The sequence below is a fragment of the Scatophagus argus genome, chromosome 5 (assembly GCF_020382885.2).
Source record: "Scatophagus argus isolate fScaArg1 chromosome 5, fScaArg1.pri, whole genome shotgun sequence".
NCBI lineage: Eukaryota > Metazoa > Chordata > Actinopteri > Scatophagidae > Scatophagus > Scatophagus argus.
This window is the reverse complement of record NC_058497.1, coordinates 16,690,292-16,706,205: the sequence shown is the minus strand read 5'-3', so window position 1 is coordinate 16,706,205 and position 15,914 is coordinate 16,690,292. Positions and strand designations below refer to the sequence as shown.

Here is a 15,914-nt window from a genome sequence, read left to right as displayed (position 1 = left end):
ACCCGAAGTGCGTTTACTCAACTATTACACTTGCTTTAAGCTGAATGTTGAGTATTGAGCATTTCTATTTTATATCCAGTTTGCCGAACTACATTTGTTCTACAGCTATACTTTGCAAATTCAAATTTCCTATATGAAACTTGACGCATTGTTTAATTGTGAAATGAACTATTGTTAAAAGCCTAATATAAATCAATAAACACGGAGACTGGATTTTCAACCAGGAAAAACAAATTCAGTTGGCGGCAGTTGATTTTTGACGAAATTAGATACGATTTACTCCAGTTTGACTGCTAAATTAGCCTTCATTGTTAATGCGGTATTTATTGGTAAATTCCCTTTTTTTCCTTTCCCATGGGCAGTGTTTTCCCTATAGAAGTAGTAAAACAAGTAAAACAATAAAGAAATATGAAATATAAATTAAAAAAAATAATAAAACACAATAACTGTGGAAGATATCCATTTGACTTGACTAAACAGGTACAAATTCCCACCAAGAACCCCACCAACTCATTCCATTCCAGATATTTTAACAACTTTAATCGTAACAAATAGACAAAACAGTTTCACCATTCCAAATAAAGTACAGTGTGTATGAAATAGTAAGCACATAACAATCAGTCTTTATATTTTAATAATGTCATATTAGAAAAATAAAATAAAATAAAAAATAAAGCAAAACTGTTAAGTGGAAAACACTTGTTTGACCGAACAAAGACAGTCTTTTATCAGTCAGTTTTCCACGTACAGCATGTCTGTACACTGTCAGACTGAATTGTCTCGGATGTGTTTTGCAAGCGGCTCGTATCAGCTTGGAACACCAGCTGTTTTCTCAAAATCGTAACCCATGACTCACAGCCTCCTCGTGGGCTATCGCCATGATTCAAAGACACTTTGTCTTCACCGGCATCGAGTTAAAGTTCTTTCTGCCACAGAGATTAAAACTGTTATCACCTTGTCTCGCTTGACCCTTGTTTAATCAATACAGGCACGTGGGAAGGAATCCTACACCTGAATGAATGAATGAATGAATGAATCTTTAATAAGGATTTTCATCCATCAGCCACTGCAGAGCAAGATCTGCCTCATGGCCGTAAAACTAACGCCCTTAGACCTCATCTTCACTTTGATGTCCTCTTGAGTCTGTTTCAGTGGAGTCTTCATCAGATAGACTATCCTCCTGAAACCTTCCTCTAGTCCCATGCCGGTGGTGGCTGAACAGGGCTGGATGAACCATGCCCTGCCCTCACACACTGTTCCCAAATCCAGTTTTAGGCAAAGCGTTTCGGGGCTGAGAGCTTCCTGAAGATCCTGTTTGTTGGCAAGCACCACAAGAGGAACTCCTCTGAGACTCTCGTACCTCAGGACCTAATTTGTGGAGACAACAAAGCAAACAACTCATTAATTACTACGGTATGGGATCTTATTTTATTTTATTTTATTTTGCAAATGAATGTGTCCAGTAAGTGAAGATATTATGTTGGCACACAGTCCATGAGGGGAACTCTTTGCTGTAATCCTTTATAGCAAGACACAATGTATAAACACCGAAAATATGGTTTAAAACACACTGTGATGAAATTGTAAACAGAGTTAAGGACACTTTATTGTTCATTAATGTATTGTGCATTATAACTCATCCTACTGGGATAATGACAATATAATAACCTCCCACTGTACTGGAGGCTATCCTGACTCTCTCAGTCGGCCATTGGCTGTCGTGAAAGGGTCATCAGCTGATCTGGCTCACCTGGGGCCCTTGGCTATGAAAGATGGCCCATGTGTTCACTCTGTCTCTTGTCTGAAGCTCAAACATACCAGTGAAAGAACAATAAGCAAGACACATTTTAAAAACACATTTTCTGTTTTAATTTACCCGATGAAGTTCCTTGCGGGCTTCGTCCAGCCGCTTTTGATCCCAGCTGTCCACCACAAACACCAGTCCGGCTGTGTCAGCGTAGTGATGCTTCCAGTGGGGCCTCATCTTCTTCTGGCCCCCGACATCCCACACCGTCAGGCCCGGGCTTCTCCTGTCTGTCTCCAGTGTCTCCACGTTGAAACCCACAGTTGGCACAGTCACCACGCTCTCATTGTACTTGAGTTTATAGAGCAGGGTGGTCTTTCCTGATCCATCCAGACCCAGCATTAGGACCTGTGCTTGTTTCCGAGGCTTGGATCCACGCATACCCATGTCCTAACTTGTGCAGGGTTTATATCCGGAAAAACTACGGTTTCTTCTTGTTGTTGTAAACTAAGCCGTCTGCAGCCCGTGGCTTCCTCTGTACCGCCTTATCCGAAGGCTTAGTGTGTCTGGTCTCGACTGGGGACTGTCTGCAATCAATATGCTTTATGTATACACAGGCAGAGTGAGACCTCCCCCTCTGTTGTGATGGGATTTCTTCTGTCCCTGCATAGCTTTCAGTAAAGCTATTTATATCCTAAGTGACGGTGCAAACTTTAGTTCTCCGGTTACCACATCACGGTCAGAGGAGTCACATCACACCTGCCCCAGGTCATCACACACTAACAGCCAGAAGTCCATGTTTGGTTTAGCGGGCGGACTGTGTTTCTTCCTGGCTGGACGTCCCACAGCAATGACATCACAGGGACATTTTAGTGGAGGATTCCTCACCCTGGCTGATGGGTAAATGTAGTTTAGATGGACAATATGTAGGCTGATGGTGATGTGTCTTCCAGAAAACTCTCTGGGAATGTGTTACTCATCTCAGATGAATTTGCATGTACATGCAAAGACAATTAGTTCAACTATTACAATTAACTAAAGCATTTCTCTAATATTGTGCTAGAGTAGATATATATGATCTAAATGATTAAATGTCACAGTCAGTACAGTATTAATACATTTATGTGTTTTTAAATACCGCAGTATCATATTTCACTTCTCATGCTGGCTGACTTCTGATTTATCTGTCCTTTTTGATAATGTATGATCACTTAAAATGGGCATCTTGACTAGATGGTAGGCCAGTTGATGGGCTGAATTTGTATTCATTGGCTAATATAATATGATTATACATGTATTGATCAGAAAATCATCATGTCAGTAGCTAAATGAGTTCATCTCAATGCCCAGCACTAACATAACAGTAAGCGTGGACTGATGTGACTGGACTAATGAACATCCTCTAATCGCCCAGCAGGTGGCATTGACAGACTGAATTCAAGCTTTTTGAGGCTCACCGTCTATTCAGGTGGGGTTGATAAATTTCCTTTGCTGCAACGTCTCTCTTTAAACCAGGAAATTAAACTATGGAGGAGAACTTTATGGAAAAACTTCTCCCTCTTAAGATATTTAACAGGAATATTTATGTGTACAGTTTTTGCTCAGAGTGCCTTTCTGTTATTATATCAATATGAGAAAAAAACTCATCATATACAGGTATTTCTCTGTTCTCTTTGTTTATGTTGTTGCCTCTATGCAACATGTGTTGCTTTTGATGTATACTTTCATTAAAAAAAAACAGACAGCAATATGATCATTTATCATTTTAATGTTACCTTTTTGATTTACATTTTAAAATTTCAGAATTCTTTTCTTTTACGGTTTATTAAAGTCAACGAAAACAAGTACAAATGCCACATAAACATTCTGTAACACCCATTATCAAGGAAGAATGTGAACTGAAAAGCACAGTTTTATCTGTTACATATATCCCAAGTTAAACAGTTCAGTAACAGGTGCATTGCTTTCTTCACTGCTGTACGAACAGTGGAAGGGTGATGCTAACGTGAGGACGGTACGTACATTCATCTAACAATGTCATGACTCTCGAAGACAATCTTTCAGCGCTGCTATTCTACACGTAAGTTAACAAGGTGTGACACAGAGGCTGTGCAGTGTGCGTGGTATGATGGGCTGCGTTACATTAAAAACTGAGTTTTGGCAGCAGACTTCATAACAGGAAACGGGCAGTTAAAAAAAATAAGGCAGCAATAACACATTTCATTCAAAGGTCTGTTACATTTTGAGTTAAGGTTGGGGGGAGGGATGTGGTATCCCGTATCAGGATGAAGGATTTGTCTCCAAGTGAAGGTGACCTCAACAGATGGCATAGAAACAGTAAGTTGTCAGTTTCAGCATATTTATATATCACATGAGGGCTGTAGTAAATGATAATGTACAAAAAGTCAGATAAAAGAACAGCATGTGTTTTAGTATTTAAAAAAGAAACACGTTGAAAGTGCTGTAACGTAAATTACTGAATAATATAATTAAAAAAAACCTTACATTTTAAACCCATTTAAAGTGAGATTTACATTACATTATCAGCAGTTTATGTGGGTACAGTGTGACGGTGGGGCTGAACAGAACAAATCAAACTAGAGACTTAGAATATATCAACAATCAAAACAGAAATGAGACTTTCTCATCACAGAAACAGACATCATGAGAAGTCAGAGTTCAACTCAAGACCAAACAACCCCCATGTTCATATGTAATAAGATCTCCTGCTGTACAATATGAATGGTGATATTTGAACAAGCATGTGCATATTCATCATTTGTGGTGCTCATGTATAAAGGGAATAAATTTGTGTGGTTTGCACCAGTGATTTGTGTTTGATCTGGGAAAAGATAACCTGCTGACAAGTTAAACATCAGACTTTTCGGGACAGACACTCAGCAGACGTCAATACAGCTAACTGATGTGGAAACAGAGCTGGGAAACTAAAAATATAAAATCATTGGTTACACAGACATTCAGTTAAAGACACAATAATGTGAAAGTGAAACTCCATGCTATCTAGTGTACTTAAAATTTATCATTATTGGTTAGACAATGGATTGGTTGTTAATGTAACACTCGTATGCAATGCAAGTTTATCACACGAAGACAAACATCTTTCCCTCTCTCTCATACACACACACACACCCACACACACACACCAATGTGTGCATTGCCGCACACAGCTAAATCTGCTTATTTGCATAACAGTGACCCAGCTCACTTTACGGCGTCTGAACAACAAGGCTAAGCCCAAATTAAAGACATTTTCTTAAATGTGTCACTTTATCAGCAGTAAAAGTAGAGGAGGGGGACGGCGTGTGGTTTGATGCATTGGAGGGCTAACTTCTATAAATTTCTGTGATAGAAATAGTTTCTCTCAAAAAGTTGCTCGTTTTTTTTTTTAAATCTTTCATCCTAATCCTATTTTATTCTCACTTATATTCAAACATAATATGTAGACCACCAGTCTACTGCTCGCTGACCTCGCCTTTAAACTTGACCACCATGACGGTGATGTTGTCAGGGCAACCACGATAGAAGGACTGGAGGACGATGCTCTTGGCACCAAAATGAGGCTCGTCCAGTCGCTCCCTGATGAAGCGAATCGCCTCCTCGTTGCTGAAGGTGTCCCACAGGCCGTCCGATGCCAGGATCATGAACTCCGGCTGAAGCTTGTCCAGGTCAAACGACATGATGTCAGGATCAGGAATGACCACATTGAGGTTTTTCAGAGGGTAATCGCCCAGCGAACGGGACATGGCCAAGATGCCCTGGACACGCCATGAGCCATTGAAGCTGATGAAACCTCCTGAAGAGGAAGACAGAAAGGAAATTTGTTAGAAGATGTTAAAACAAGGTGTGGGAAAATAAACATAAGGTGGAGGAGGGCGAGAGAAAGAATGCAAGGAAGAAGGAGCATAGAGCAAAGAGGGAGCAACACAAAGGTGAGAGGAAACTTAGAGAAACAGATGTTTTCCACATAAGTGCCACTAAACCTTAAATTATTATTTCTGAACCAACTGGGAGCATGTCAGTTCATTTTTATCACCTATATGTGAATGCAGCTCTTCACACCAAAGTGCAAATAATAATATGGATGAGTGTCACTGACATGTTTTCACTCAGTGCTTATGGCTTATGCTCATGGAACGAATTGTTTATGTTGGACACATTTCAATTCATGTCACATCCTGCAAGTACAGCTGTGTATCCTCTGTATCTTCAACAGATTTGCAAGCAGGGAATTGTGCTGGAAATGACTGGATAAGATGAAGACTTCCATGCTAGGTCAGGCTGCCTTCCTAGCTCACAATGAGAAGGGCATAGCAAGCATTTTAAAAGCACTGCGGTTAAGAGTTCTTAAGAGTTATATATATATAAAAAAATCCCATTATGTGTAACTTTCTATTCTAAATTTCACTTAACTTAGCAAAAATCCCCAAATTACCAGAAAAAGCAGTACTTACTGAGTACAAACTTTACTACTACTTTAACAGTTACTGCATTGTTAGCCAGCTGCATTGGCATAATTGTACAAATTGCAATTAGAAACAAGTAATACGTTACAACAAACTAGACATTACCTACGGTCTTTCTCAAGCACTATGAGGTATTAACACAAGCAGTGAGTTGCTGGGGGCAGTAGTTTATCTAATAAATACATTAATTAGCACAAATTCCTGCCTTCATATTATTATTAGACTGCATCTATTTAACTTCACCTAACCAACGGCCGTTTCTTTAATTATTTAGTTTTCAGTTCTGTACATTGTTCATTGTTATTTGGGGTGTTTTTAAATAAATAATAATAAAATGGTAAATTTCTGTCAAATGTTGTTGTAGTGTGTGGCTCCAGTATCAAGATGCTGTTGTTTCATACAGTGCGTATGCTACCTAAAGAAGGTCTATGACTGAAACACTACCTTTCCATACACTTTGTGCTGACAGAGTGAAATTAAACTTTATTTAGATTTTTTTCCCCCCTTTTTTCCAGTGTGCGGTACAGGACTGGACAGGACACGCAACTTAATTCAGCACTTAAGAATTACAACACTTTATAAAGAAAATCAGGTTTCTCTCACTAATATGTAAATGAATGCAGCAAGGTGCTCTAAAATCTAATCAGATCACCAGCTCTGCTCTCTGAAGAAGGCATAACGTTTCTATCATTGATTGTGTGTGTTTATAAGAATGTGTCACTGAAAGACAAAGACCATCATAACAAGATAACGGCACCCCTTGAGAGAGGACAACTGTATAAGTAGTATTTATTAGTATTCTAGTGGTTCCTGTATATGAGAATTCATGATTAAAACATTAGCTACCCTCCCACCACTGTCTCTAAAGACAGTTGGGAATCTCGGCTTCTGCAACATCACAATTGCAATCATGTTTCATGAATAAGTTTACAGCAACATAATTCAAACCAAACCTGAGTATATTTCCCACAATACCCAATTAGACCATTAGATGGGGATGGTGGGCTGTCCTGACGGTGACCACATGGTGACTCATCTGGCAACCTGCCATCAACCGCTCTTCAGCACAGAGAATATGCAGATAGGGTAGGAGGGAGAATTATGTCTACAAATACACCTTAAATAGTATGCACCGTCTGTCTGCAATTGATAACATGCTGCATTAGAAGCAGATTGTATTATCAGTCACCAGAGTTTGATGTCAGCCTGAGCTCAGAGACACAAGATGTGGGGGGGAAAAAAGGATAATGGTGCTCAGCTTTGATCATAAGAAGACTTATTTTATGCTTTCTTGACAACAGTCTGAGTGCCGATGTTCCCTGAAGTTTAAACTAAAGCCTTGTTCTGCAGCTCGTAATCGGTTGAGGAAAGTCTGCTGGTCTGCATTCCAGCTGTTTTCTCACCAGCCTTCTTGATCCTCTTGCGCTCTTTGAGCTGGTAAGGTTTGTGGTCATGCGATAAAGGAATGGCGTTTCCATTTTTATCGCAAAGGACTCCACGCGAGTCTCCAACATTGGCCACCGTCAGCTCCTTATCAGACAGCAGGGCCACCAGACATGTGGTACCTGAAACAGATGGGGGAGAGAGGGGAAAAGCAGGTGAGAACAGAAACAAGACCAGAAACTATTTATAGATAAAATAGCAAGAGAAAAACGTCTGGTTTTGGTTAGTTAAGAACATCACATACCTGACAAATCAGGGCAATATTACATTTAGATATAATTCAGACAAGACAAAGACTGGCCTACAGCCAGGCTAATAGCGCTGTGATGCTGTACATTCTCACAGAGGGGCTTTGAGCTAAATGCTAACGTCAACATGCTGTGACAATGCTAACATTCAGATGTTAAGCAGTTGACCAGTTAATGCTGCAAGACAAAAAGTCAAAGGATCCAGTTATTACAGTTCATCCTGAGGCGGGCAGAACCTTGACCGTCAACCTCACTGTGGCCCTGGAGGAAAAGTCAAGAATCACCAAAGTCATGAGGATTCATTCTCGGGGGACCACGAATGTCTGTAAACAAACAGACTTACATTGCCAATCCAGTAGTACCATAAAACAGTGTTCATAACAACTGACAAATTCCTATCAACTCTCATTATGATTTATATCATCACATCAGTCAACCCTAAATCACACAACCTGAAAAACTTCAGTAACTGAAGAAGAAAAACATATTTTTTCAAAGATTCAGAACCTCGGTAAAAATACGTTTCACTTCCAATGCGGACATTCTGCCTCTGCACTTCAGCGAAACATATGAAGCTAAGAGCAAACGTTGCAAAAAACCTTTTGAAGAACATTCTTGTCCTTGTACTACACTCCAAAACACTCATTCATTTCTCCTACTCCTTCCTCTCTTTGTTTAGCTTCCCAGACAGGCAGAACAGAGTTGGACTCAGAATCTAAGGCCTATTGTGTGAGATCCAAAGTCCTGTAGAGAAAGAACAGATCTGCCTGTTTGGCCATCTGCTCACACAGAGAAAAGACAAAACTAAACGGGGGGTGTCCTACTGGTCTGGACCACCCGGACAGAAGGCGGGGGGAGACGGGAAAATGGGACATACAGTGGAGATATTCTCAGGAGGTAATGGAAAGACTTGAACAAAGATTGTTTAAATGCCATCGTAAGAATGTGGATGACCTACTAACATTTGAGACGTCCCGTTAAAGTTCCACATATTGGTGTGATGTTGACTGACTGACAGTCTACATTGAGATGAGTAAAATAAATCTATCACTACCCAGGAAGGGTTCTTCCATTCAGTCCTACCTACCCCCAACACACAGTTGCTGTGTGAAGGATGAGATGGAGTAACACAGTCAGCGGCGGACGCAGATGAAATGAAAAATAAGAGTTAAGCAGGGGTGGAGAGCTACGAGAAGTCAAGAGATATGAGTAAAGAAATTACTTCTCAGCGGAACAGTGATTTTATTATTTTCATTTATAGCGTTGGTTTTAAAAAAAGTTCTAAACAGAATTAGGAATTAGAATTAGGCAAAAATAGAGAAAATAACAGAGGAAAAGCATCAGCTGGAAGCGAGGTTAAAGATGAATGAGGTGAATATTGATGCCAATTAACTGTGAAAGACTTACTAAATCTTTTGTGCAGTTAGTGAAAAAAAAAATCCATTTCTATTAGTTTCATCATTGTACGCATCCCTAATCCTGCTGCTCCTGCCTGTAGCTGCCATTGCACTGTGCCATGCGGTCCAGCTAATTATCCTTATCTAGTTCCCATGGCAATAGAGATAATGGACTGAGGTGCCTTGCTAGCACACCCTTCCCCAATTAGCCCAGCCATGCCAAGCACACATTCAGCATTCCCTATTAAAATGGCACCATGGCCTGCTTGCACCCTGTGCTTGTGCTAATTATTGCCTTAGCTTGGCCAGGCGCAACTTCAGCACTCCAAAAAGATTAACATCTCATCTGTGTGTTGGTGTTCCCGATAAGTTTGCATAGTGTAAGTATCCATATAGAAGCAGAATACACCCCATGGGATTTATGTTCTTACACCAGCGGCCTGGCATTTTGGTGAAGCATGTGAGGGCAGGACTGCCACCACCTCGACTCACGCCAACTCATTGGCTCCTTCAAAGCTTGTCTAAAAAAAACAAAAACAAAAAAAATCCCCACACTACCTGCACATTAGTCCGCACACAACATCAGAGCTGCAACGATAGGCTGCGATCCTGTCTTACCCACAAAGTTGAACTGTTAACGTTTACAGCGATGCTATTTTTAGCATTTTGCACTGCATGAAACATGTTGAACTTCTTTATCAAGTTGGTGCAAGACTCTGAATTTGCATACTATGTCGTTCCCTTCTATCCGAAGTATCAAGCTGCCTTGGTGCCAACGTCGGTCTTTTGTAGCCCTGTGTGAGATTTTGATTTGCACTCCTGTGTACATTTTAACCACCCAGTCCTCTCCTTTGATTGTTCCTTGTTCCTTTTATAATTTTTAAGATACAAAATGGAAGGGTAGATAATTGTTTATCAAAGTGACATTCAGGTCATATGGGAAAAGCATTTGATGGTGGTTGTGGGTCAGGAAGTAGTTTAAGAAAATAGTTCACCAGTTAGCATCAAACTCCTATAATATTGTGGGACTCATGATGCACAATACAGCAGAACCAGACATACCATATTATTTATGTATTCCATGCATTCTTTGTCAAAACCTGGTGCCTTACGTTACAATGCAACCTGACCAGCTCGGTGTCATATTTGGGGGTGTTATGCTAGTAGAGGCTAATGCAGTGTCGAGTTGCTAGCTTCAAACAGAGATGAAGGGTGGGACATTAAGGTCTACAAACAACCAACGCAGGCTCAAGTGACATCCCTTGAGGCAATTTATCAGACTTCCTCTGGAGTCACAGAAGTCACTCAAACTTCTTTTCATATGTTCAGCAGCACTCCTCAACCTTAAGTCAGAGTAGTTCCCCTTTAGGATAATCATTCCCCCCCTTAACTTTCCTCTTTGTACAGTGAATTTTGTGCCTGGAGCCATTTCATACTTGAACAACTTTAAAACACTGAAATCTTCATTTTTTCATGAGGAGGTCAGACAGTCAGAGCACTATTTAAATCCAACATCGAACTTACAAATACTTGAGATGATGGATAATTCATCTCAATGGAAAACTCACCATCTCAGCTGTCTGATGGTCCTGTAGTCTTGCAGTGAGCAAAAACTGCTTTAAAATGTCTCCTTGAGTTTATGCTTTAGAATTTTAAAAGTCAGCTGCCAAAAACCACTTCAACAATGAGCTGTGTTGTTACATAACAAGAGCTGTCATATCTCAAACATTGGAGCCTGTTAAACGTGTTTAGTGCCTGTCAAATGTTTAATCGGCATTATGTTCTTGTCCCTGGGCTACACATGCCCCAGTGCACTTTGTCTGTACTGCACGTTTGTAAATATTTAAAATGTTGTATTAATTCTTTCCTTAACTTGATTTCAAGAAGAACTGTCTTTTTGTATCCTACAGACATACATGTTGTCAGTTTGCATGTCTACAGTTTGTCCAGGTCTTGCCTAAGGCCTATGACTATATCATTAGGGCAGGGATACAAAAAACACAACATGTCCTGATCCGATATACGAAGATCAGCATTGGTACAATCAAGGCATTTATTTTACAGATTGCCATCTGCTATAAAAAGTTCTTTTTTGTAAATATTATTGTACATTGTACTCAATTGTAATTTATTTCACAGCTGGGTATACCAGTTTAAAAACAGACACAGAATCAGAAAAATGTGTTTTGCCTTATCAGGATCAAAATTCATTTGAAGAGTCACAAACAGGAGTTAAGATGATTTGACTCCACAGAGAGACGTGTGGTCCGCCCACACTGAATATGCACCAATAGGGTCTGAGATTAAAAAGTAAATCTCACAAAGATATCGTCCACACTGGCGGGAAAACGCTTGTATCAGAATCATGTAATTAAAAAACTATGCTGAAAGCCTCTACCATTTTGGTGGCATTTAAAGGACACGCTTCTTCTGTCATCTTTGCTGTTAGTGTCGCAGTTTCTCACGCACACAGGACAGGGACTTTATGGTGCGTTCAGGTGCATCTCGTGAGCTCTGACATCTAAACTGCTTTGTACAGCAGAGCGTGTGGGCGCCCACAAAGATTTCAAGTGCACCTCGTAAACTCAAGAACCATGAAGGTTGTTTGAAACATAAAGCGTCTATTTTTTTTTTTTTTTTTGCTTGTTGAAATAAGAAACCTGCGTCTGTCATTACTTTTTGCTCCTTACTTCAAACTGCAGCATTGTTAATAATTAGATGCCAAAATCAAAACATCAAAATTATTAATTATTAATTAATTAAATAAATAAACATATTCCACTTCAACCGCTGGTCACAAGTCCTCATCCTTCTAGCTCCACTATTACCTGTAGAGCAAAGTTTGAGGTCACTTTTTGATCAAGTTGTTGTCATAATGTTCAGTGTGCATTTAAAAAAACGAAAGAAAGAAAGAGTAAATCTTTTTTTGATCTTTATCTACCGTCAAAGAATCAAATAAAGTGAGAAAGTTGAGAATTGTTCTGACTTGTCATCATTTAAATGACCAGCTTGAAGTAGGGAAAACAGTTGGTGTACATAACTGGGGCTGTACAACCAGCGAGGCGTCATTATTTGGCGCAGCCACAGATCAGCTGTCACATTCTGCACAACAAACAATGTCAATAATATTTAAAGGAGGAAGCTGCAGAGATGGATCAAACTATTGCAAACATACCCAATGTGAACAAACATTTGAATAAAAAGGAACGTAAAGCGTTCCAAGTAATCAGACACTTCACAGCAAAAAACAACAGCTATCCAAACATATATTACCATCACTTGAGTCAGAACAGAAAAAGGAGCCATGTGGCAGTATGGAATAATGACAATAACATTCAGCAAAAGCATTTACAAGAGAGAAAATTGCAAAGCTTGGAACAGTAAAAAATGCAAACCGGAGCTTCACTTTGAAGAGAATCAATCGACAAAAGATAAAGAAAACAACATTTATACTGTCTCTGGCCTCTTAGAACACACAATGAATATTTTTAATACAAATATTTCCTGTTGCATTACTAAAGCAGAAATATTCCTGCAAATATATGATTTCTAAAATATTCTGCAGTTCAGCCTTTTGACAGTGTGACGGTGAAATAATGCCGCGTGTTCGTGTTGTTGTATGGGCTCGGTCCCTATGCACTCTGATTTTATGTCCCTGTGTGTGTCTGTGAACTTCATAACACACTGATCCAATATGCATTATGGGTTTAATTCCTGCTTTTTTAGAGGTTTTAGAGGTTCTTTTTTCTCTTCTGGAAGACAGATGATGGTGCTCAAGATATTTCAGATGCAAAATATTTGAGCACACATTCCCACAGACCAATTAAAAAGAATGTTCTACTCTTAAATGTTCCTAACTTTTAATTTGCAAGACAGAACCCATGGCTACATTGTCAGCCTGGTCTCCATACTGCTGCCTGCAACAATAACTACTGATTATGGGACTAATGCATTATTGGATACTTTTGTGTGCTTGCTACTTTTGGGTGCAAATATGTGCTGAGAGACATGTCACACAGCTACGTAAAGCATGTTTGTACTAACAGAATACCAGAGTGCATTAATGAGACTGTTTCCATAATAGACTCTAAGCCCCTGGCCATTCAATCAAAGTCCCATCTCCCTTATCTTTCTTGCAAGCGCTCTTGTTTGCCGATAAACAACAGGGGGATGAACGAACAGGGGGATAAATCTGATACGCTGTTGTCCTGGGGACTGAATTGAGAGTGTATCTTCCCGTTTTCCCTATCTCTCCTCCTTCGCCGCCAGCTTAATTTAGGACCTGATGGCGACAGTGAGCAGAGAGCTGTGCACTCTAAATGATGCAATTGTTGAATCAGATAAATGCACAAGAATGCACAACCATTACATGATCAGCAGACACCCTTCCCTCCGCCTGAGACGCTGACAAGATGGGTAGGACAAATACTGCAACAAATTCAATCCCGGAATGTCTAGTGCTTGGACTAGACACAACAGGAGCTTTTTCACTGTAATGGAGCTTGACTGCGTCTATAACCTCAATGTCAGTTCATCTTGCTGTGCCGTCCAAATAACAGATGACAGAAATATAGGAGGATATGGACAGATCTCGGTGCCTGGTTGCAACAGGTCACGTATCTTAAGAAGAGGAGAAGGCAGAGGAATCGGGAGGGGAGATTTACTTGGTGGCTGTTTTGAGAGCAGCAAAGATCAGAAAGCCGATGCTTTATCTGCATCTGGGGATGAGGCGAAGGAGACGAGGATGGGGATAAAAGGGGATGAAGAGGTCGAAAGCAGGTGAGCGTAACAAAATGCAGCTGCAACGCATCAGTGTTTTCTGTTTGGTGATAATCAGCCGACGCCTGCAGTCTGGTGCGCTCCACTTCTGGAGATTCTGATTCTTCTCTTCAGCAATCAGTGCATCATATGACCCGTCATTCTCTGGTGGATGTGAGGCCCTCTCAAAGGCTCTTTCATACCAATGATCCCCCTCACCACCTTAGATGCAAGTCACATGTTGAGCTGTCTGTGCAGGTTTTCATTTAAACTACTCTCTATTCAGACTTGTAATCCAATTGAAAGCTGCAGCATTCTCTACCTCCTTGTCTCACAAATAGCTGTATTTTACAACTTCGATCTTATTTTTCATAGTTTTGCCCTTCATTTCTATTGGCTATGATGACAATGAACTCAGCACAGCAATTGCTGGTATCTGTGAACACGGTGACCTTGCTGTGACTAAGTCAGACAAGTTAAAAAAGACAAGTGGTCAGAAGATCAGACAGGCCGTCTGAACCTGTTTATTTTCAATCTTACATTTTAAACTTAAATTGCGTCACCTGGTGGCCTGGGGGTTAGAGTGGCAACCACAAGCAACAACATCTTTGGTCTGAACCTGACCACTGACCTTTGTGGCATCATCAGTTTCTCTCTCCTCTAAACTCTGGAGTGAACACACCTGAAACGTCAACTCACTGCACTGAAAAACTGTGTGGGAAACTTAAGTATAGTGGGTCAACCACCAAACTAGGAGGTCGGTCTGTGAACCGTGAAGGATGTTTACAACAAAACTTTAAGTAATAATTTTAGCATTTAGCTTAGTTTTGTCTTCCAAATACTTACCTGGAAACTTGTTTAAAACCTATATGATTGTTCTACTTTTTCCAGTCCTGCAATATACAATAATGGTGTTGTTATCATTATCTACAAGTATGATGGCCAAAACTGTGAAACTAAAACCGAGGATATCACTCAACTGAGGGTTTTAGTTTAATTACGCTGGATTGTTGAAGTTGCAGCATATCACTACAGTTAATCAGTGTAATCATCTGGATTTCAATTCTCTCCCCTGAACGTTCAATAAGACAATAATGTTTTTGCCGCAGAAAAAAAAAACCCAAAAAAACCCAAACCCAATTGCCAGTGTTAATTGTGCTAATTTCCTATCTTCCTGCATTTTTCTCCCTTTAGTACCAATGTAAAACTGATAGTGTGGACGAAAAACCACATGAAACTCATTACTCTGCAGCACCTCACCCTTTATATCCACGTTCTTATTCTCCTCTCCCTTTCTAAGTCTTGCTTTCTGTTCGTCCCTGTCCCGTCTGTCCTTACGGTTTTTGTCTCAGCACTTTTACTGTTCTCCCTTCATTCTGCCTTTCGCACAGGCCTCCTTTCCCTTTCTGCGGTACATCTCTCACCAGCAAAATGTCCTCCTTCCATGCATACATCCTTCCCTCTGACCCCTCTCCTACCTCTTGTCATCCATCACTCTCTCTCTTCTCTCTCTCTCTCTCTCTCTCTCTCTCGTCACCCCTCCCACCATGCCTCCCTCCAGAGATAATTACTACAAGCCTTGTGAAGATCAGCTTGTATTTAAACAGCTGAATAAGCAAGGCCGGGGGCTGCTGACTGTCGCTATTCAACAACAGTCAAGTCAGATGGTGGAGTAGGATATAATAGTTTACGTGCAGTATTATGGGGGACATTTAAAAATGTTGCCCTGGACGAACTGGTGCTTTCTGCTTGTGTCCCCAGCAATGGCCAACACTTGTGGGTAGAATCAATCTGTATTCGGCCTCTGCCCTCTGATGTGTCTGTACATTCAAGCTGATAT

At 40.3% G+C, this 15,914-nt stretch overlaps 2 protein-coding genes across 3 annotated transcripts in view; both read right to left on the bottom strand.

Moving 5' to 3' along the window:
* Positions 1-7: 7 nt before the first annotated feature.
* Positions 8-2,455, bottom strand: LOC124059353 (ADP-ribosylation factor 1-like). Its single transcript, XM_046389272.1, has 2 exons — positions 1,877-2,455; positions 8-1,368 (listed from the first exon to the last, which is right to left on the bottom strand). The coding sequence occupies exons 1-2, from the start codon at positions 2,189-2,191 to the stop codon at positions 1,060-1,062; spliced, it is 624 nt and encodes a 207-aa protein (XP_046245228.1). The 5' UTR covers positions 2,192-2,455; the 3' UTR covers positions 8-1,059.
* Positions 2,456-3,492: 1,037 nt separating this feature from the next.
* ppm1lb (protein phosphatase, Mg2+/Mn2+ dependent, 1Lb) overlaps positions 3,493-15,914 on the bottom strand; it is a 42,141-nt gene continuing 29,719 nt past the window's right edge. For both annotated transcript variants that reach the window (XM_046389269.1, XM_046389270.1), the window contains exons 3-4: positions 7,632-7,793; positions 3,493-5,558 (exon numbers count right to left, since the gene is read on the bottom strand). In XM_046389269.1, coding sequence (XP_046245225.1) covers positions 5,218-5,558; positions 7,632-7,793 — 503 coding nt within the window. In that variant the 3' untranslated portion in view covers positions 3,493-5,217. The remainder of the gene's footprint in view (positions 5,559-7,631; positions 7,794-15,914) is intronic.